Genomic DNA, 23,013 nt, shown 5'->3' on the forward strand with positions numbered 1-23,013 from the left:
TCTGAGTTGTTTTTTCATTTTTATTTTTATTTTTATTTTTATTTTTATTATTAAATTAAATTAAATTAAATTGAAAGATTAAAAAAAAACGCTTTCTTTTTTACTCTCCTCTCTCTCCTTTTTTTTTTTTTTTTTTTTTTCGCTCCAATAAATATTCATTAGACTTAAATATTCTGTTTAACTTTATACAACAATTACCCATAGAACCTTTCTAATCATACTCTCCTTTTCCTCAAACATTTCATGCCAATAGTCACATCTTCCAGCTCGTCCCGGAAACGTGCAGACTCGTCCGAAAAACATCACGTGGGGACAACTGGAGCCTCTGCTGGGGTCACTGCTGCGTCGGCGCGTCAACGCAAAAATAGCGTCAATCACGGACATCGCAAAAGTTTTAGCGGCAGCAGCAGTAACAGCAAGTCTGCTAACAAAAAGTCAGTCACTGATGACCAAGATAACGAAATCCTTGAAAAGGCAAATAAACCTAAAAAGCACCACCAGTCCTTTTTCCGGAAACGACTCGCATACTTTTGGAAAACACGCAAGTTTGTATTCATCCTTGGAGCTTGTATAGGTCTTATCTTTGCAGGCTACTACACGGCACAGTCTCAGGATCTCATGTCCATGGATATTCTTAATGACCTTTCCATGGACACCATCACTGATATCCTCAGTGATTTCAAGGGCAAGCTCCCCATGGGAATTCTTAAAGAAGCCCATGATCTCGAAAAATCCCATAGCTCTGACCTTTCAGAACCTTTCAAAATTGGCCTCATGCTGCGCGATCGAGATAATATTACTGCTAACTACCCTGTCATTATGATCCCTGGCGTCATTTCAACCGGCCTCGAGTCATGGTCTCTCGAGGGCACCCCAGAGTGTCCCACCAAGCAATATTTCCGTAAGCGTCTGTGGGGGTCCTGGCACATGCTACGCGCCATGCTTCTTGATAAAAATTGCTGGCTGCAGCACCTAATGCTGGATCCTGTCACTGGCCTTGACCCTCCCAACTTTAAAATCCGCGCTGCCCAGGGCATGGAGGCTGCAGACTTCTTTGTTGCTGGCTACTGGATCTGGAACCGGATTCTTGAAAACCTTGCTGCTGTAGGTTACGACTCAGGCTCCATGATGGTCGCTTCCTACGACTGGCGTCTTGCTTACCAGGATCTCGAGACCCGTGACCAGTACTTTTCCAAACTCAAGCTTTCAATTGAAAATTACTTATTAACAACTGGAAAAAAAACTGTCTTGGTTGGTCATTCTATGGGCTCCCAGATTGTCTTTTATTTTTTGAAATGGGTCGAGGCTTCTGGGCCTACTTTTGGCAATGGCGGCTCTTCTTGGGTCGATGATCATATTGAATCTTTTATTGATATTTCTGGATCCACCCTCGGCACCCCTAAGGCCATTGTTGCCTTACTCTCAGGCGAAATGAAGGACACAGTCCAACTTAACGCTATGGCTGTTTATGGTCTTGAAAAGTTTTTTTCCCGCCGCGAACGTGCTGATCTTCTCCGCAATTTTGCAGGAATTGCTAGTATGCTTCCAAAAGGTGGCCAGGAAGTCTGGGGCGACCAATCTTTTGCCCATGACGACTACTCTAACCAAAACGTATCGTTTGGTAACTTCATTCGTTTTAAGCAACCCAAATCTAATCTCTCGAACCGTAATCTTACCATCCCAGATTCGATTGAGTACCTCCGAGGTCAAGCCTCAGAAAACTTTAGCAACAAGCTTGACCAATCTTACTCCTATGGTCTGGCTCGCACACGCAAAGAGCTCGAGGCCAATGAAGCTGACCCTCGCAAATGGGCCAACCCACTGGAGGTGGCTCTCCCCAATGCCCCCAATATGAAGATTTACTGCTTCTATGGTGTTGGAAAGCCCACAGAGCGCTCTTACTACTACAAGGAGGAGGACAACAAGACAGCCACCATGCTCAACGTTACAATTGCAGCAGATGATCCCAATGCTGTTGTATTCGGCGAGGGTGATGGCACCGTGTCGCTTGTCACGCATTCCATGTGCCATAAGTGGCGCGACCCTGGAAACAAGTTTAACCCCGCGGGTATCCCCGTGCGCATTGTTGAGATGGCCCATGAGCCAGATAACTTTGACATTCGTGGTGGTGCCAAAACCGCAGAACATGTAGATATCCTTGGTCGTGCAGAGCTCAACGAGCTGGTAGTGAAGGTTGCGGCCGGCCAGGGATCCACCATTGATGAGCGGCTCATTAGCCCTCTCAAGACATGGGTCAAGAACATGGATTTGGGTGAGGATTAATTAATTTTAAAGACTAGATGAAATTTTTTTTTATTAAAGTAAATGGGTGGGGAAGAATTTAATAATAGTAATGATTATATTGTACAGTCTAAGCAATGACCTTGCCATCGTTAACAGCCTTGCCAGTCTTCTTAATGGTTGCCAGAACGGAGTCGTAGCTGAGAGCTGGTGCAGTGGTGACAGTAACAAGCTGAGTATCAAGGTTGGCGTCAACATTCTTGACACCATCAACCTTGTTTAATGCGCGTGTGACGGCACCGGAACAGCCTATTCAAAGCGTTAGAATCTTGTGCAAATCAATCATTATAGAAACATACCTCCGCAGGACATGGTGACGTTGAATTGGTAGACGTGATCAGACATTTTTGAAAAATATATATAGATTTGTATGGAGAAGGGACAAAAAAAAAATATGAATTGTGTGATGAAAATAAAAGGGAAAGAAATTAGTAAGGCACACTATTTTATAAATTTAAATATTGCAAGGAGGAGGATTTTTTTTTTTTTTTTTTGGGAGGGCTTGTAGAGCACTTTTTATACAATCACAACAGAACATTGGCCCCGTACGGCTGCACTAACATTAATCCCCAACCTCTCTATTCCCAAACCGAACATAAAATCTGCTCAGCATTACTAAGAATGACAAGCGGGCCCTGATCACGACATCGCTACATCTTTTATCCACTACTAAACATAGTCATCATAGTCATCATCATCATCAACCAACATCAACATTCCACTCACACCACTCTTACGCACCTTCCTGTTCCTGCGCTGCCACTGCAGACTTTCGAATCAAGTCCTTGTGCTTCCCAAAATCCGCAGCCTGATCCTGTAAAGCCGCCAATGCACCATGCACCGCCAGAAAACCCAGTGCTCTCCGCGTACGTGCAATTTCCGAAGCAACTGGAATTTGGGCCGTTTGCACAGTTGCAAAGCGCTCAGGTGTTAGCACCCACCATCGACCAGAGAACACTGACGTGTCGCGCGAGCGCCACTTTTTCTGTGGACCTGGGTAAATATGCAATAATAGGTTCACAATAAAACTTGTCGCTAGTACTAACCCAGGATTGATGCGAATGTCGCGTAAAGTATCTGATTCCACTAGTGACTTCATTGCATCCCCAAACCGAACAGTCTGCCCATTCGAAACAACAAAACTGTGCCATGAAACTACCGTGTCTTCCGAAACTTCTCCGCAGACCTCTTTAGCCAATGCGTTTTCTGCTAATAAAGCTGCTCGGCAAACATCTTCAACATGAATAAAACACGTCGGTATACTCCATTGGTGGTCAATGATACCACCATAGTACATTGCTGGAGACAAAATGGGCTCACCATAGTATCCTGTCACTATCCCTTGTACCCGTAGTGACACCACTTTCACGCATGTTGCCTTATTGCTACTGGCAAAACTCTTTTCAGACAACAAAATTGCTTCCGCCTCTGCTTTGGATTGAGCATACGACGAAAGATATTTACGCGAACTAGCAGGAACTTTCCCCCGCTTATACGTATCCACCCAGTTGTTAAAGTCCCACACCTGCCACCACCTGGGTGCCTCGTAATCACTTTGCGCATCGCCAATGTTAATCACAGTAATGGTATTATTTGCAGCTTCAGGTTCCAACCGTGCTGCAATGTGGTTCACTGCCTCCACCAGACTCTGAGCCATGTTCACGTTTTGCTTAGCCGGAGCGCGATCATAAAACCGGTATCCAATGTAGTGACGTTGTATGGCGGCCGCATGGTATACAACAAGATTTACGCCGCCCTTATCTCCCACGATTCCGTCCAGCTCTTTGATCAAAGCTTCATCGTCAGTCAAATCAACATTAATGTACTTGACCCCGTACTTGATCAGGTCTGGAGGTGCACGCGGATTATTATCTAATATGGTAATGTCGGCTGGGTTAATACCACGAAATAAAAGAAACCGGGAAATCCACGAGCCCACAAACCCTGCACCGCCAGTCACAATATACTTGGGAGACACGACCCCCCATTTCGGTGGGGCCGGGACTTTTTCAGATGAATCGAGACGGGCCTTTGAATTCAACACGTCCACATTGATTCGGCTTGCATATCGTGTCAGGAAAAAGTCCAGGACCAAAAACCACGCAACAAACGGTGCTAAGAAAAGCACCAACTTTAGATAAAGTTGCATTTTTATTTTTAAATTTTAAAAAGATTTAATGAAAAAAAAAAATTAAATAAAAAAAGAAAAAATTTTAAGGGGAAGAAAAGAAAGAAAAAAAAAGATTAAGCAGCCAAATAAACAAAAGGCAAACGCCGCTGTAAGAAGCAACATAGCAGCATCAGCAGCAGCCAAGAATTCCACCACACTCTCAATCCAACCCTATTTTTTTCGTCACCCATCTCGGACTGCGGCGCTAACTACCAATCCTATCTTGATAGCAGCTGCCCACGCAGGACATGCCCATCGCTCATCTGTTCTGGGGGGTTCCAGTTTGATTTTCTGTTCACTAGTTCCATCCTCAACCTTGATTTTTACAGTTGAGAACTTTTCTTTTTTAGGAGCATTAATTCCAGGAATAACCATGAATGCATTGATGACTCGTAACGGGCCATATGCTCCATGATCATTTCTGTGAATCACCCCCAACGTTACAACAAGCGTGGAACCAACCTCGTAAAGAGCTATCACGTAGCATGACCCAGTACGTCTGAAAGTTGATTCTGTAATTTTCACTTTGTTTAGCTGATTTTTGAGATCTCGAGAAACCCAATTTTCCAGCGAACCATTATGGAGAGGATGATAACGGGCCACATGAATTACAAGGTTTGAAAATTTACTTGGTTCTTCATTTGGATGGAAAAGAAATAACATCCACTCATGGAATTTGACTATTGCATTTTCAATCCTTTCCCCAGATTTTCTAATTTCTCTTGTTTTAAGGATCTGAGAAGCTCCACTAAGTGCTACTATAATATCATAAAATAACCAGCCTCCATTAATCGCTATGTCTTTTGCGATTCCATCAAACTCATCATCACCAACAATAGGCAAAAACTTCTTGTCAAAACTATGATAAAGACTCCTTTTATCCAATTCTTCGTTTTTTATGCCACCATCCTCATTTTGACCACTTGAAAAGAAATCAAGACTTAGCCCGGGAATCCCAACTTTGTAAAGAAACCTCCATGTCAAAGGCAATGTGTGTCGCCAACGGGTCGTATAGGATAATGCCATGTAGAGGGTTGCAGCTCCAGGCCCTAAATCCTGCGGAAGTTTGGTCTTAGGATCTATTCTGCGTCGTTTAAATTGATATGTTTGATGTTCCATGTTATGAGCTATGATAGTTTGAAAAAAAAAAAAAAAAAAAAAAAAACTTGTAGAAGATGCGGTTTGAATTTTTTTATAGTTTTGAATCAACATGATTAAAATCTTATTCAAGTCAATTTTCTCATCTTGTCAAAAATCTAATATTTTTTTATATTATTTTCCCTTATTTTTTTTGTTTTTATATTTCATAATACACTAAAATTCTACCTAATGACCATGGGGATCCTCCTTGGGTTGCTCGGGCGTAACACGAATCATGGTATCGATACGCAGAATAGCAACACAAGCTTCCAGCGCACTCTTCCAAGCCTTAATCTTGCTGACAGTAGGCTCAAGAACACCTGCCTTGACCTGGTCAATAACCTTACCGCGAATCAGATCCAAACCGTAGTTCTTGTAGTTGCGCTTCTTGACATCGTCAAGCGACACACTCTGGCTGGCAGCGTGATAAGCACGAAGCTTGGCTACAAGCTCAGAAGAGTCCTTGGCAGCATTCACAGCAAGGGTCTTGGGAATCACAAGCAGAGCATTCGAAAACTCAGCAATGGCAAGCTGTTCGCGCGAGCCAACAGAAGTGGCAAAGTTCTCAAGGTAAATGTTGAGAGCAGTCTCGACGGCACCGCCACCGGGAACAACAAAGCCGCTCTCAAGAGTACGCTTGACAACGGAGAGAGAATCGTGGACTGAACGCTCCATTTCGTCGAGTTGGTAGTCGTTGGAACCACGGAGAATAATGGAGCTAGAGGAATGGACCTTTGTACCTTGGACAAGAATGAGCTCATCATCAGAAATGCGCTCCTGAACAACACACTCAGCACTGCCAAGGTAAGAAGGCTCAAAGACTTCCTCGCCTTCGAGATTTGAAAGAGTGGATACCAAAGTGGCACCCGTAGCGCGGGCAATGCGACGCAGATCTTCCTTGTTGCAACGACGCACACCCATGACACCGGCTTCGATAAACTGCTTGAGACATAAGTCGTCGATACCCTTGGTGGTAAGAACGACATTGGCACCAGCGTCTATAATCTTATTGATGCGCTCGACAATAATGTCAAATTCACGCTTGCGAATGGCCTCAAGCTGTTCAGGGTCATCGATGGTAATATTAACACCCATAGGCATACGGGCCTTTTGAAGGTTCATGTCAAGAACGGCAATTTTAGCATTTTGGATGCGAGTCTTCATGGCTTGGGAAGCGACAGTGCAGTTGAGAGCGTAGCCCTTGACAAGCATAGACTCAGTAGCAGACTTACCGTGAGCCTTAAGAACATTGACAGCCTTGACAGGGTATTTGGTTTCTCCACGAGTGTTTGTGGTCTTAACAGCGAGCATAGCATCAACAACAATGCGGGAGAAAAAGTCCGAATCGGGACCAATGATTTTACTCGACATACTCGTCTTAGCAATGTTAACGAGGGTATCCTTGCCGAGACTTTCGACGGGCACACTCATCTGATCATTGATAAAGCGAATGGCTTCACGGAGAGCTAATCGGTAACCGGAGATGATGGTTGTGGGATGAATCTTGTTCTTGACGAGTTCGTTGGCACGCTTGAGAAGTTCGCTGGCAATAATGACGACAGAGGTAGTACCATCACCGACTTCGCGATCTTGCTGTTGAGCAAGCTCCACCAGAATCTTACCGGCAGGATGCTCAACGTCAAGAAGATTGAGAATAGTAGCACCATCATTGGTGACAGTGACGTCCTATATTGACAAGAAAAAAATTGAGTGTTAGAAATGCCAGATCAAATATCAAGAAGAAAAAAAAAAGTAAACATACACCAATATCATCGACAAGCATCTTATCAAGGCCTACAGGACCCAAGGAAGATTTTAAAACATTTGCAATTGCCTGGCATGCGAGAACTAGGATTATTAGAAAAGATCGGTATGAAAAGAATAGCTTTTATAGCTTACCATTCTGGTTTCGAATATCTTCGCCGCTGATCTTTTCACCATTCAGGACTTGAGAATGTTTTGTTAGAAAACTGGACATGAGTACAATAGAGATCCATCGTTACATACAAAGAGTTTCCGAACGGGCTGTCGAAAATAATTGGGACATATTTTGTTCTGATAAAGTTGCTGGCTGGCGGGCTGGAAGGCTTGCTGGCGCTGCGGATTTGTGGGAGTTTTGAAAATTTTGGCGGGTTTGTTTGAAGGCCTTTTTTTTTTTAGGTGTTGACGGCTGGCGGTGGGCAGTGTGGCAGAGGGTTAGCGGTTACCACCATGACCTGCAAAGCTTTCTGGTGGTAGTGCTTGGAATTTTTTTTTTTTTTTTTTTTTTTGGAAGAAGGAGGATGTGGAATTTCTAGGGTGGCAAATACAAACCCTAACCCTGTGATTAATTTGGCTTCTACGGTGAAAACCTGTTGCTTTATTTTGGCTTTGATGATCAGGTCATTGAGTTTTTTTTTTTTTGTTAACAAAGACGATTCTAAAATCAAAATAAAAAAAAAATAAAAAATCCCATTATAATCATATAACTATATAGTTCAATTCTTTGAATTTAAATTGAAAAAAAAGAACAAAAAATCAACCCATCTGGTGCTAAACGAGTAGGAATATCACGTGGCTTAGGAACTGGTTCTCTGAGCTCAGAAGTTTTTTTTTTTTTCTTTCTTTATTCTGGTTACGGAAACCCACCGAAAATTTTCATCACCACCAAAAATTTTTTTAAAGACCTTCTCTATTTAATTCTCAATCCTTTCTTCTTCCATCATTTTCAAAATCCTCTAAAGTACTTTGTACAACAGTCACGCCCATAATGATTGCCAGAATTGCCCTCAGATCCGCCCGCCAGGTTGCCATTAGACGTCTCCCCGTCGCCGCAATGGCCTCTGCTTCCCGCATCCCTGCCTTCTCTGCCATCAGAACCTTCTCTGCCACCACTAAGTCCATGGAGAAGCTCCCCCTGACCGCCTCTGATGCCCAGCTTTCTAGAGTTCTTAAGAACGAAATCAATATTGAGGTCGAGACTTCTCAGGAAAACCCCGAGGCTGATTCTGCCAAGTGGCTCGAGAAGTCTGGCTTCCAGCTCATTGCCAAGGACGGCACCGACGAGATTGAGCTCATCAAGAAGGAGGGTGGTGAAGTTATCCACATCTTTTTCTCTGTTTCTGACATCACCAACGGTGATGCTTACGACTTCAACAATGACGAGTTTGCTGAGAACGAGCACTCTGAGGAAGCCGCTGAGGAGGAAGAGGATGCCGACTTCATTGAGGCTCCTCCTATCCGCGCCAACATTGTTGTCGAGAAGGCTTCTGGTGCCCTTTCCATTGAGAGTGTTATCCAGTCCAACCTCCTCCTCGTCGAGAACGTTACTCCCTATGAGTCCGCTGATGTTGCTCTTGCCAACACTTCTGAGGCTGACTTCAAGCGCCGCAGCATCTACCAGGGTCCTGCTTTCTCCAACCTTGACGAGAACCTCCAGTCTGCTCTTGAGCAGTACCTTGAGAGCAGAGGAATTGATGCTGGTCTTGCTTCTTTCATTTCTGACTATGCCAACGTCCGTGAGAACAACGAATACATTCTTTGGCTCAAGAAGATCCAGAACTTTGTCGAGGCCTAAACGGTTGAAGATTTGAGTTCTTTAAAAAAAAATACATTCCACATGTGTATTAAATCATACTTGCCTTTATTCTTTTTAACTTATTTGGTGGTATTTTTGTAAATAGTTTGTTAATGATAATAGTTCTTTTTTGATATAATCGTATTAATTTTGTTTGGAAACTTTGGTAAGATGTGGTAAAATATATCTCGTAAAGTATAAATCGCCACTCCTACCAAAAAAAATTTTGCTCATCAACATCTCTCACCCAAATACCTGTAGACACTTACACGAAACCAATCTTTGGAAACCCCCCGACATTTTTCAGCCGAATGTAGAATTCCCCTTTATTTCACCGTTGAGTGTTTGAGTTGTTTTTCTTTCCTTCTTTCTATCTTTCTTTCTTTTTTTCTTTTTTTTCATATTAGATGTAAAATACCACACCTTTTTTTTTTTTTAAAACTCGCCATGTTTTAACTTGTTTGTTTCTTGTTCCTAGAAGCATGAATTCCACTACGCAAACCAATTTCTGGTACAATGACTAATATTATATGTCTGAAATTTTAACGATTTTGTCCCATCTTTAGTTCAATATATACCCACATATTGTTATCAATTATAGCCTTGTTTTATTGACTCTTATGGAGACTGAACCACTCTCTCGACTTCTTGGGTGACTTTGAAGACCCTGCGGCATTGAAATGTTACAAGCTACCTAATTATGTCTTATCATTATACCCATGAAAGGAAAATCCGTTGAATTTTCTCTGGGGTTTTCATTTTTTAATTTATTTTATTTTTTCAGGGACTGGCCCTTCAGAGATGTTTCTGCAAACTAAGGTTTAAAACCATTTCAAAACAAGTCAGAGGTTGAAATATAAGACAACAATCATTTAGAATTTTATCTTGCTTGTTTCTTCTGTTCTTTCCATTTCCATCCTTTTTTTTTCTGTTTTGATTGCATCCGATATTCGTTTCATATGTGTTTTTATTTCCACCCGTACTGTTGAACCATTTTTTACGGAATATTATTAATGACACTCCTTTTAATTTAACAGTTCTATATAAAACACATGGATTCCTTAGGATTTTTTTAAAAAAATTCCTTATTTTTTTTTTTGACCCCCTTATCCTATACGCAATATCTGATTTTTTTTCCTACCCATTCTTCGTCTTAAAAAATGACTATAACTGTAGGGTTGCCATACCCAGCGGATCCTGTCAGCCACTCTAACTTCAATCCCGTTCTTGGTGATGTTCCTGCTACCCCCTTGAAATCAAACAGTGTCAACAAATGGCTCCAGGCACTTGATTGCTTTGACCAGAATAGGCCTGAAGAAGCTCTTGAAATCTTCAGCCAAATTACACCAACTAACTCCAAAGTGGTTTACAATATGGCTTCAATCCACTCGATTCTTGGCAATTATGCGGATGCAATCATATACTTTAAGCGCGCTACTTCTTTTGATTCCTACATGGCCATCTCTCATTTCCAAATCGGTGTCAGTAACTTTTTAGCTGGCTCATACAGCGACGCTGCAGACTCATTCAACGCGGCCCTGAAACTTTTACGTGGAAACAACGTTGTCAACTATCAGCAGCTTGGATTAGACTACAAGCTTTATTCCTGCGAAATTGTCTATAATCGGGCATTGTCTTACATTTATTCTGGAACTCTTTCCACTGGGATATTGGATCTTGAATTTGCTGCAAAGGAACGCAAGTATATCCCTGAACACAATATTATTGATGAAGCTCTTGTACACTTTACCCAGATGGAAAAAATTCAAAACAGAAGAAAAAATAGTGCTGCTTTATCATTGGAAGATCTTGGAAATAAACTTCTAAACCTTCCTGGTGCTTTGGACAAGAAGAAACAGAGATTTAGTGTTGTGAACCCCCCAAAAAAACTTAATTTTGGCAGTTTTCCTAATAGCCCCACATCTGACAATTTTGAATTATTTTCAGAGAAGAAGGACGAGAAATATGATGATGATCTTAGTTTAGAACAACCAAAGGAAATTGCTTATTCATTATTTTCTGTTCCTCAAGGATCTCTTTTCCGTCTCACAGAGCTCAAAGTTTGCTCCATTTTAAACGATAAAAAACTGAGTGAAATTATAACTTCTGGTCGTGGGCATGTCACTTTCAAGACCGGTAGCGCTTTGGCTAAGACAATCAGCGACACCGCTGCTGCGACTACCATCAGTAACAGCTTAACTGCTCTTGGCTCTATCAAAGGCCGTAGTCTTTCCAACGACAAACCCACAGTGGCCCGCGACCTTAAACCCAATGATAGTGATGTCAAACTTAAATCCAAAAATAGTAAATTTGGTTTCAAGTCTGATCTTCCATCTCTCCCCACCAAAGCTGCAGTCCCGCCGACTCCACCGGTTTCAAGAAGTGTCAACAAATCACAGTCATCTTCTTCCACATCCTCATCGCACCCGTCATCATCAACCTCTAATACCTCAGGAGTTATCACACCCCCGATCTCACCTGATATTCCTCTCTCCAATAAAGATGATGATGCTAAAACACCTGTTGTCACTGCTGCTGCAACTATTAAGTCATCTGCATCTTCTTCTTATACCACTCCTGCTGTAGGATACTCTGAATTTTACGCCAACGGACCAAATACTTCAGCAGAGTCCTTTGGGAAATCAAAGCCAACTACCCACCATACTGAATATACCGATCTTATTGAGCCTGATTTTCATTTCAAGCCTTCCTCTTCAGTTAAATCCAATCATTCTGATTTGGAAATTCATCTTACTCCCCGTTCCACCTCGCGCACTCAAATCCACAATGTGCCTTCGCCTTTAGGTTTGTATCTTGAGAGCAACCTTTCAGCTTCAGCTTCTCAGTCTAAGCTAAGTGATAAGAGCGATAACAGTCTTTTTGACAATGAGTCAAGTCTGATGGACTCTGATTTATATGAACCTGAATACAGCCCTGATTTAAGCACTTCAACTTTTGGCAAGCTCTATGGGAAGACGCACTTGTCCAAAGGGGCTGTTATTGATATACAAAAGGCCTTGCCTTATAAGACACTTAACCCGACTCACCACTATGCCTCACTGGCGCCGCCACCTAGTAATTCTCAGCAAGTTGTTGGAGATTTGTGCTCAATATCTGCAACCACTTCTAAATATGGTACAAATACGTCATACAGCAAAGCTCCTACATCATCATACCCAACCATTATATCCTCTCACCCTTCTGCTAATATTAAGGTCAAGATTTTTTGTGCCAAGGAAACAAGAGCCATTAAGATTTCTTCAGGGATTTCATTCCGTGACTTTAAAGCCCGGGTTGCACAAAAGGTTCAAAGCAAGGAATTAGAGGATAGTCCAATTTTGAGTTCCATAACCAACAATATGATTATTAGAGGAAAAGACGAAGATGGTGACATGGTTCTGATTGTGGACCAAGAGGATCTTGATGTTGCTATTAGTGAAGCAATTTCCCATTCAAAAAGTGCACCTAAGATTAATGTTTATGTTGAAAATGTTTTTGATGCCGAGATATAATTTTTATTCTTTTTAATGTTTTTGAAAGTTTTGTATACAGTTACTCTTTTTTTTTTTCTTTTAGGATTTAGTTTTTTTTTTTATTTAGTTTTCTTTTACCCTTAATATTTTCATTTTTTAATGTCCATAGAACATCAAGACATTTCGAGTCATTTGATATTTTTTGTTTTTTTTGTCAAAACCAACACTGTTTGATAACAAGTTCCAGATTTTAAAGTGAGACCCCGTTACCTCAAAAACAAAAACTTCCATTAAGTTTTTTTAGACTCACAGACCTTACTGACATGTATATTTCATCAAAATACAATTACAACTCATATAATTGTGTGAGAGTATTTAGATCCAATACTTGAGTCGGAAAAATCTTGGAACCCCTTATCTTTTCCTCAAATTTTGCCTATGGTTGAAAATGAAGCTTTGAAACCAGGTTTTTAGGCCTGGAAATAAAATTGACCATGTGGCCAGACACTTGGAAAGCAATCCGGTTATTTTTTGTTTATTTTTTTTTTGCCTTTTTTCCAATAAACTTGCATACTGACCAATTTATTTAATTAAAAATCAATATTCTATATAGTAATGGAAGAGAATAAAAACGCAGCTGCTTCTACTAGAACAATTTGGAATAAGGAATGATTATTGTGCTACTAACGCTGCACTTGAACTGTTACAGAGAATTGAGAAAATTGCTATGATTGGGCAAAATCGATCTGGATAACGTTTTGGGTCTTATTAATTTTGCAGCAAATATCAAAGCTAAAGATGAAAAAAGTGCAATTAGCTTTATTTAATAGAGAAGTTCTTGAACCCCAAAAGAAAGTTAAATTACTTAAACAACTGTCTTGATTTGAAATTTCATATTTTGAATAAATCTTACAATGAATAAACAAAAAATGAAGGTTTAGCAAGACTCTTATTGGCACAGTAAGAAGGAACAGTAGTATCATAATATTAAAGTATAATCGAGATATAAAGACAACCTCTCTGAAATGGTTACGGGGGGGGTGATTAAGAAAAAGAAAGGTATATTTAAAATATATTGAGCAATATTACTTAGTTTTGCACTGGCCATGGCAACTTTAATGCATGGTTTCAAAAGTTGGGTATTGAAAAGGAGGGCTACAACTGTAACTGCGGCGAGCTGGAAACAATCAGGCAACTGGATGAGTATCCATTGCTAAAAGAGGAAGGAAACGATTGAAACAAATATCTCCTAAGATAGATATACCGTACCAACTGCAAGAAGTTGTGGACTTGAGTTCTACTTGGAGGGATTAAAGAATAGAATTAAAGCCTTGATGGAGACAAGTGGAAATAAGTGGGGTAGCTTTGGTCTCTGGTCTCCTGATCCCCTTAAGCAGGCATCAGGACTTATTTTCGGGGGTTTTAAGATGTAAATGTTGAAAATAAATCAGATTAAAAGGTAGTTGTGCAAACGAAAAAGTATATTAGAAGCAAAAAGGATAGCGTTGAAGTTGATGATATTTCTATAACCCTTGAATTAAAACAAAATAAAATAAAATAAAATAAAATAAAATAAAATAAAATAAAAGAACAAACAAACAAACAATACCCTGAGACTTTTACCTATTTTATTTTTCGTTAGATCAAAAGCCTTTTATCAAATGGTATTTCGCCAACGCATGTGTCCAAAAATTCAAAAGGCTAAAGAAAGGAAAAAAACAATAATATTCCATATAAGGCATATGCTTCTTAACACTAGTGTTAATTAATACTTAAAGGTAAGCATATTGTTTATTCATTTCTTTAAAACTGATTTATAGGGTAAATAGATTGTAACAACTGAAAATGGAAAAAAGTCCATTTATTAAAGTCATTAAATTTTTCAGGTTTTGGGATGAAAAATACTGCTTAAATGCGTCAGGAAGCTTGAAAGTGATAATAGATAATCAGGACTAAAGCGCTTTCTCGAGGAGCCTTTTCTTAAAAAAAAAAAAAAAAAAAAAAAAGAAAAGAAATCTGATATTTTTTTCTAGATATCCTGTAAGAACCACTTTGGTCCATCGACATAAATGTGATTTTGTTTGATTCATGTTAAAAAAGATATATTCGCATCAGTGCTAAAAATTCTATTTGAAATCACATCATGATCAAGCATTATAATTATTAGGAATTGCCCTTTCCCGCACTCCTGAGTTAGAGTCGTGATAAATATATTTGGTGTTTTTTTTTTTTTTTTTTTCATACTGGGGTATTGGTTGCATCAAAGTTGAGTCCATAAACAAAAAAATAAAATCTAGAAAACATGGTGCATTTTTAACCCCTTAATGAAAATATATTTTGTATCATCATTGAGTATCTGTATTCATAGTAATTGAGGTTCAAGGAATGGAAATATACATTGGAAATGTTGAAGCCAAAAACCCTCAAGCGAAAAAGAAATTCCTTATAGATTACTGAAAAAAAAAAATCAGACCACAAACGCAGGTTCAGTGAAATAATAATAAATTGCTGGTAACAAGGCATTTGTAAAATAAATGAAAAAAAAAAAAAATTCAGGCCAGTCTTTCTTTCTTTCTTTCTTTCTTTGAGTAGTGTGCGCAAACCAAAAAAAAAAATAATAAAATAAAATAAAATAATTAATAAAATAATAATAAATTTCATGACCAATGCATTTAAATCAATATGGTAATACTCTGACCGATTACATGCCAATAAGTAAACCGATACCCGGAAACTCCTTACTTTCCACAAGAACGCAGATTGCGACATGATTATAATTAAATTACTCAGCCATGTACGGATTTCAAACTTGTAACAGGTGGGAATGGGACTTTGTATTATTATGCAAACGTGATTTTAGTAAATTGTGATTCAGCTAGTCTGCTTCTTTGATGTTCATATATGCATCTGTATTTAAAGGCCATAATTATTTTTATTCTAAAATGAAACAAAAATTGAGGTCAATTAGGCTGTAGTTACTTGAATTCACTAAAATAGTTAGTGGGAGTCCTTTGAAATCTCAATACTCTGACAAAAGTTAAAGAAAAAAAAAAGGGCTTTGTTTCTTTTGCACTTGGAAATTTTCTACAACAATAACATATGTTAAAATCGTAGGATTCAAGAATTATGAAAAAAGGAAAAAATCAAGTTCCAAAAATGAATAATTTTTTTTTTATAGAAACGAAATTATTTGAAAAAAAAAAGACGAGAAATGAATTTTATTTAATTGAATTTAATTTAATATCATGAAAAAAATATAGCATTGGAATGGCAATCATTGAATGTTTTGCTTTTATCGCGCAGTTTCACAAGGATATGGTCTTGAATATGGTTCTGCATACGTCACAAACCATTTAATAAACAGTGCTTGCAATAACCTATTCCTGTCTCTTTCACTAACAAAGAAGTAAACTGACGGAAAAGAATTAAACAAACTTACATGCGCTCAGGAACCGTCAAAATTCAAGTATTCAACCAAAGAAAAAAAGGGGTATTTATTATATAGATTAAATGAATTCCTCAATGAAACATGCCTTTTGTTTCTCCTTATTTCTGAAGAAATCATTATCTATCCAATCAATCAATATTGAATAAGTTCAAATTTGGTATTTAATAAAAAAAAAGCCAATTAAATTTAATCATACTTGATAATTATTGGTAGTTTCTTTTAATTGATCGCTAGAACTCTTTCTCTTCCCTTATTTTACATCCTAAAGAAACAAATTGTGTACTCTACCTTTGGATAAATAACTGTTGTGTTAAATTTTTAGGTAACGTAGGCGTTGCTCTGCCGTTTGGTTTCTTGAGAGTATCCTATTTGTTAATTTCATATCCCGGTATGATATTTATGGTCTTTGGGGTTACTAAATCATGTTCATGTTGGAAACGGTGAAATTAGTAATTGTTTAAATATCAACCTTATTTTTTTATTTTTTATTTTGGAGGGTTCTTGATTATGGATAAATTCTTTTAAATATCTGCAAACTAAATATACAAAACCATCTCGTCTATCTTTCCATTTTCTCTCTTTTTTTTTTTTTTTCTTTTTTTCTTTCTTTCTTTAAAATTATAACTTCTTTTTTGTGGTTACCATTAGTTTTTTGGCAATATTCTGGATTAACTAAAAGCTTCCATTTTTTAATTGAAGCATATAATATTAATGATGCTATTTTGGAATCTAGAAGAAGAATTCATGCTGCCATAATACTTGAATGCAAACATTTTGTCTGATGCAAGCATGCAAGTATGCAAGTTCGCCATCATCTCGTATTATAGAAATTAAGTGAAAAAGCCATATAAGAATCAGGTTTGCTTGATAAAGATAGAATCTGCATTTCATTTAGTAACAGTTAGGCCATTTGTAGCTTTTTTTTTTTTTGAAAGTTTTATGTGAAATGACTAGCTTCATCTTTATAAAATGACTAACTGATTTTGATGATATTTTTTATTTCTTTCAAAACAATAATGGCTATTTGGTTCAAACAGCCCACTTATAAATGGGCTGTTTATAAGTAGTATTTCATCTTTTTTGTTTTTTTTTTGGAATTAAAGAAAAATACATGTTTAAATAAATATATTTCCACAGCTAGCGATAAACATTAGTTATTTCCCAAATAAATTTCTTAACATGGTTTATGCATTGCACGTTGTCAAAAACCAACTTTATTTACAACTTGTTATCTCACTATTTAGGGAAACATGAACTCAAATATGTTTTTTTTTTCTTTTAAAAGTTTCGAGGAAAGTATCTAAAAAGAGGAAACACGAGATAATTGGGGAGAAAAAAAAAACAAATTGTAACCTTAACTCTGTTCCCGTTATTGTTGACTTATCAGGTTGACATGAAATATATTATCTGCTGCTTGTTTTTTATTTTTTATTTTTTTTAAACGATGTTTAATTAAACCAAAAAAAAAAAAAAGACAGCCAGTTGACCAACATTATCAGCATATCTATGGTTCAGATTACAACAAAATAGTTCTTTTAAGGTTATTGAGATAAGTTTTCATTTCTTAACCCAACATATGATTTCAGTTGATTGTTATTGCTTCTTTTTTATATTTGTTATTATTCAAGGGGGTTTTCTTTTTTATGGTGAACTCAATTAGTTAAAATGTTTTTTTTTTCTCTTCTCCGGCTAAATATTATATCATCTTGGCTACTGAGAAAAAAAAAATAACTTATGCACTTTATGATTGCTAATGTGGAATGGCAAAGAAACTGAAACAAAATAATAATAATAATAATAAGTGTATTATTACAGTTAACTTAAAAAACAGAGAGGGAAAAAAATTTAAGAAAAAATGGAGGCTCGTGATGATAGTAATGATTTGAATACTGTGCGTAAAATTTCAAAATGGATTCATAAGTGGGGGGTTAGTTTCATGTGTAAACTGCCAACAGCAACCCAGCTCGTGTTTTTTTTTTTTTCTTCTTAGTTATTAGTTTGACTTTTATTTGCCAAAGAAATAGAGTTGACGCACAGGAATAATATATTTTAAATATTTACTTGGAATTCAGGTGATGATGTGTTTAAACAAAGGCTCTTTTAAAAATAGTTTTACGATGGGTCTTGCATGTTTTCATATATATATATATATATATATTTTGTCTCAAAGATGATCAAAAATTAATCTTCTTGAAGATTAGAGAAAATCATATGATAATAATCCGGAAGAAATAATCATTACAAGTACCTTCAGCTTATTTCTTGAGAAGGTAAATGATGAAGATCATGAGTGTTGCTTTCTCCTGTTGTTTTTACAGTTACGAAGACATTTTTTGTTTTTTGTTTGCAAGATGACTCGTATATATATCTAACGCAGAAAGGATGCAGCAAACATTCAGTAGGAGATGATCTGCAATTTCCTTAAAAGGAATTATGACCGTCAAAAATGAATCGAGGATACATAATTTTTTTTTCTTTTTTTTTTTTTTTTTTTTTTTTTTTGTTTTGTTTAAATTTAACCTTGTTTAAAATAAATATATATATATATATATATATATTTTTTTTTTTTATTTCATCATGATTTTCAGTAAAAGTGAAAGCAGTGGAATAAAATTACCTATATTGGCAACTGTCAAGCTTTGCATAGAGATACAAAAAAAATAATCATTTTTGTAGAGTCATATTGGGTATGAAAAAAATAAAAGTCAAAGTCAAAGTTGCTTGCTATATTGAAGCTTAAAGCGAATTCTAAATTTAAAAGTTCTAACTTTTGTTTTTTTTTTTTTCTGCTGCCTGTTTCCAATACAATTATTTTCTTCAAAAGATACGTATCTTCTGAGTATAATCAGATTTCAAAAAAAAAAAAAAAACTAAACCCACAAGTCAACATTAGTTTTTTTTTTTGAATAAAATTTATTTCTAGATTATTAATACAGTTGAAATAATTTTTATTTTTATTTTTATTTTTATTTTTATTTTTATTTTATTATTTTATTATTTCATTTCATTTCATTTCATTTCATTTTGCTTTTTTTTTTTTTTTTTAAAGAGGTAAGACGACGTTCGGTAGGTCATTTATTAATTAAATTCAGAGAAGAGATGATGTAAACGGTTAATCGGTAATACCTCCAAGGAAAGAGATGATGATATTGCATAGGATAAATGGGCCTTTTGCATTTACCAACAACGGCTGCAAAATTTTTTCAAAGAAAACCTGTTGAACTTTTCAAAATAGAGAAAAAAAAAATTTCAATTTTTTTTTTTTGGAAAAAGAAGAAAAAACGCCTTATAATTAATAGGATCGGCCGAGCTGTTATTGTTGAATATCAAATTAATATAAAATACTGTATTAGTCTGTTAACGCAGTGTCTTTGTGAAAATAAATTTGCCCATTATATTTCCAGGTATACAAAATTTAACTAAAGTCACCGATTAGATTTTTCGATTTATAAACCAAAAAATGAATCAGCTCTCCCTTTTCTTTCTTTTTTATTTATTTATTTATTTTTTTTTTTTAGATCTTGATTTATTAATATCATAAAAAAAATCTTTTAAAATCTTTAACGATTTAACAATTTAAATCAAAAACTCATTTCTAAGCTATGAAACTTGTTGTCATTCTTTTTTCTATAATTGCTTGTCAAGCCCATATAACAGACCTAACTAAAAGAAGAAATCTAGAAGAAATTTTCTTACTAAAATTTCGAAAAGGCATTTTTTTTTTGAGCATTTTAAAACCAATAAAATTTTTTTCCAAAATTATGATAAAGTTTCTCTTCTTTTCTTAAATTTCTTTTCCTTTTTTTTTATTTTTTATTTTTTTTTTTATATAAAATTTCATAAATTATTAAAGGTTGCTTTTATTTTATTTTATTTTATTTTTTTTTTGAAAATGGTCAAAACCGTTTTTTTTTAACGTAAACGTTTCTGATATTTTTTATTTTTTTTTTTTTGACGCTAATCCGCATACAGTACCAACATGCGCTACTTACAAACCACAAACACACTTTGACATTATCATCTACTATCGGATTTTAATCGCCAGGCCGTTTTTTTTTTTTTTTTTTTCATTTAACATTAATGAATAGATAAAAAAAATAGGATTCTAAAATAATACCATTTAGTAAATGGATTTTATATGCGGATTTTTTTTTTTGATTTTTTGATTTTTTTTTTTCTTGATGTATTAGGAATTTAATGAGTTACATTAATATGCACGGACCAAATATTTGAAAGAATTGGCATTAATATAAAGATGAATGATCAAAAAATTGAAATTAGTGAGAGGATTAAGCGTAGTGGGATTTGTACTTTTGGATCCCAAAATAACAATAGGCTATGGCTAGAAGGAAAATTCAATTTTTAAAAACTTTATGTGTTCATTTGATTTTTATTCTTCATCCATAATGGGTATTATTATGAAATAATTTACTGCTTTATTCGCTAATGGACTGTAATAGCGAACAGAGAAATTCATTTAGGAATTTATATATGAACTCTGACATAAACCATAATAGAAAGAAAGGAGTCTTTAATTTTTAGGCATTTAATTACAATTATTTAATTAATGGTGGTAAATTTAAAAAAAAAAAGAAAAAATCATAAGGTCGGGAACGAGTTTCCCTCTCAATACTTTTTAATTCCTAGCGACCCGTTGGACCCGTTCTTTTTTTATTTTTTTTTATTTTTTTTTACTTTTTTATTTGTCGCTAAGCCTAAAAGATAACAAGTATGATTATTTTATGGTAGGTTTAATTAAAATATATATAAAAAAAAAATCCACGTTGGTAACATGATTCAATTCATTAGCGAGATAAAAGGTTGAAATTTTGAGATTTTTGAAATTTGACCAGAGCTTATCTTAGTAATTGTTAACCGGTCGTTAACTATTGGTGTAAGAGATTAAAATTAAAAGACTTTTGACAAGATTTGTGAAATGACTTTTCCTATTTTCTTTTTTTTTTTTTTTTTTTTATGGGCCCATTTTTCTTCTTTGCAACATAGAAATTATGTGTGTGGCCATATGGCCGTTTTGCAACCATTAATGGCGCACGGCGAATGTTCAATTCCCATAGACTTGTTGCGGGTATTTTGCGTACAAGTTGAATTTTTTTTTTTTTTTCTTTCTTTCTTTCTTTTCCTTTCCTTTCCCCTTCTCCCCCATCAACCCTTAATCGAGATGTGTTACATTGTTTCCCCAATAGGCTATTTGTTCGGAATCAGACTTCCTGATTGTAATCCAAATTTATGGAAACAACCAAACTTTTAAAGGTTAGTATATTTATTTGTAGTAGTAATAGCAGTGATGATAGCTTATTAGAGCAAAGAACAATGAAGACAAATAGACGGGAAAAAGCCCAATTTTAGGTAAATTTGAAGCAGTGTGCGTGTGTTAAGTTAGCCTTTTATTTTGTAAATTGCCAAAAGTGTGGTATTATTTATAATTATAAAATGTGAGTGGCGTATGAAAGGATTTGGCTGCTTTGGTCTAAATTAGGTTGGGTAGATATATATATCAGAGACTTTGTAACTTATGCGGTATATCGGGAGTTACAAATAAATTAATTTAACCAGAAGTTACCAAATAACGTAATTATGTTATAACAGATTATACAAGATCCTGTTTTTTTTTTAATTTTATTATTTATTATTTATTATTTATTTATATATTCTAAAGCTGCTTTGTCAGCAATATGAGAACAAACCAAATTCCGTTTTCTCAACGTTGAAAAAAAAAAAAAAACGGAAAATGACCTGTTTAGACCGTTTAGATTTAAGTGATTGTTATGGCCTACAAAATTTCAAGGTGATTTTGGAGAGAGAGAAAGAGAAATGCCATTTAATGGTACATTCTTTTACCTTTTACCTTTTACTAGATAATAGTAACCTGAACTGAAATTTTATTTTCAAAAGAATGTCAGTCTGTACACAAAGACAACAAAAAGGCGGCGGATATAGTCATATTTAGGTACGATGTGGCTAGTAACTTAGCTACTATAGTTTGGCAGAGTTAACTCTAGGCTTATAATAATTATATAATTATTATAACTATAATTATGCAAAATATAAAGAAATAAAGGTAGAAATTAATGTTGTTTGATAAAATTTCCTAGCACTAGCATTTCAATGATTATATATCTCGCCCTACAAAAAGGGCAAAATTTCTTGATACCGAAAAGCCGAGGATTGTTATAATGGGGTACTTGTTTGAAAGTCGTACTTAGATGAAGGGTGTGTTATAAAAATATATAGAATACGTCAGATTTGTGAAAAATTGCACTGATGTATCAATTTTTTTTTTATTTTTATATGTCAGAAATCACTATTTTTTTTTTTAACTATATAGCATTAAAATATTTGATAAAGAGCTTTGAATCTTGGCAAACTGGTTAGATATGTCGGATAAAACTTTTGAAAGCTTAGCGCTTGGCTAAAAGTTTCTCTTCCGTAGCTAATTATAATTAATAATGGTACATTTACTGATCATGATGCCGCATGAGACAAGCAAGAGTAAAGAAAGAAATTTTTCATATGTATATACATATGTATATATATATGTATATATATATGATGAGAGGAGTCAATGTGATGCAAAAATAATCATTGAGCAAGTTTGACAGGAAGGAAAATAAATAAATAAGTTATCAGAAATTATTTAGAAATAATAATTAGATTGGGGTAGAGCTCCAGAATTAAAATGTTGGATAAGCCCCCCCCCCCAAAAAAAAAAAAAAAATTAAATGTCAATCCTAACTTTTATTGAAACCAAAGTGATATTCTTTAAATGATTTTGGCACAAGACTTTAATGAAAAAAAGAGAAACATTTGTACTGACCATCATCACACATACTCCTCCTCCCCCCCACCCCACGTGAAATAAGGGAGGTGGTAGGTGGGTCGATTTTGAATGCAAAAAAAAAAAAAT

General features: G+C 35.8%; 7 protein-coding genes across 7 annotated transcripts; 3 read left to right on the top strand and 4 right to left on the bottom strand.

The window, feature by feature from the left end:
• Positions 1-243: 243 nt before the first annotated feature.
• Positions 244-2,283, top strand: SAPINGB_P001687 (uncharacterized protein; the record flags this gene model as incomplete). Its single annotated transcript, XM_031996408.1, has 1 exon — positions 244-2,283. One exon carries the CDS (start codon positions 244-246, stop codon positions 2,281-2,283), a length of 2,040 nt encoding a protein of 679 aa, XP_031852299.1.
• An 88-nt stretch (positions 2,284-2,371) lies between these two features.
• SAPINGB_P001688 (uncharacterized protein) lies at positions 2,372-2,646 on the bottom strand (the record flags this gene model as incomplete). Its single annotated transcript, XM_031996409.1, has 2 exons — positions 2,372-2,550; positions 2,601-2,646. The coding sequence occupies 2 exons, from the start codon at positions 2,644-2,646 to the stop codon at positions 2,372-2,374; spliced, it is 225 nt and encodes a 74-aa protein (XP_031852300.1).
• Positions 2,647-3,034: 388 nt separating this feature from the next.
• SAPINGB_P001689 (uncharacterized protein) lies at positions 3,035-4,450 on the bottom strand (the record flags this gene model as incomplete). Its single annotated transcript, XM_031996410.1, has 1 exon — positions 3,035-4,450. One exon carries the CDS (start codon positions 4,448-4,450, stop codon positions 3,035-3,037), a length of 1,416 nt encoding a protein of 471 aa, XP_031852301.1.
• A 204-nt stretch (positions 4,451-4,654) lies between these two features.
• Positions 4,655-5,590, bottom strand: SAPINGB_P001690 (uncharacterized protein; the record flags this gene model as incomplete). Its single annotated transcript, XM_031996411.1, has 1 exon — positions 4,655-5,590. One exon carries the CDS (start codon positions 5,588-5,590, stop codon positions 4,655-4,657), a length of 936 nt encoding a protein of 311 aa, XP_031852302.1.
• A 207-nt stretch (positions 5,591-5,797) lies between these two features.
• SAPINGB_P001691 (uncharacterized protein) lies at positions 5,798-7,658 on the bottom strand (the record flags this gene model as incomplete). Its single annotated transcript, XM_031996412.1, has 4 exons — positions 5,798-7,297; positions 7,374-7,459; positions 7,511-7,558; positions 7,619-7,658. 4 exons carry the CDS (start codon positions 7,656-7,658, stop codon positions 5,798-5,800), a joined length of 1,674 nt encoding a protein of 557 aa, XP_031852303.1.
• Positions 7,659-8,360: 702 nt separating this feature from the next.
• On the top strand, positions 8,361-9,167 carry SAPINGB_P001692 (uncharacterized protein; the record flags this gene model as incomplete). The annotated part of the gene is made up of 1 exon (XM_031996413.1): positions 8,361-9,167. The coding sequence occupies one exon, from the start codon at positions 8,361-8,363 to the stop codon at positions 9,165-9,167; it is 807 nt and encodes a 268-aa protein (XP_031852304.1).
• A 1,160-nt stretch (positions 9,168-10,327) lies between these two features.
• Positions 10,328-12,679, top strand: SAPINGB_P001693 (uncharacterized protein; the record flags this gene model as incomplete). Its single annotated transcript, XM_031996414.1, has 1 exon — positions 10,328-12,679. The coding sequence occupies one exon, from the start codon at positions 10,328-10,330 to the stop codon at positions 12,677-12,679; it is 2,352 nt and encodes a 783-aa protein (XP_031852305.1).
• Positions 12,680-23,013: the final 10,334 nt, after the last annotated feature.

This window comes from Magnusiomyces paraingens (genome assembly GCF_902498895.1).
Source record: "Magnusiomyces paraingens strain CBS 517.90 genome assembly, contig: contig1, whole genome shotgun sequence".
Lineage (NCBI taxonomy): Eukaryota > Fungi > Ascomycota > Dipodascomycetes > Dipodascales > Dipodascaceae > Magnusiomyces > Magnusiomyces paraingens.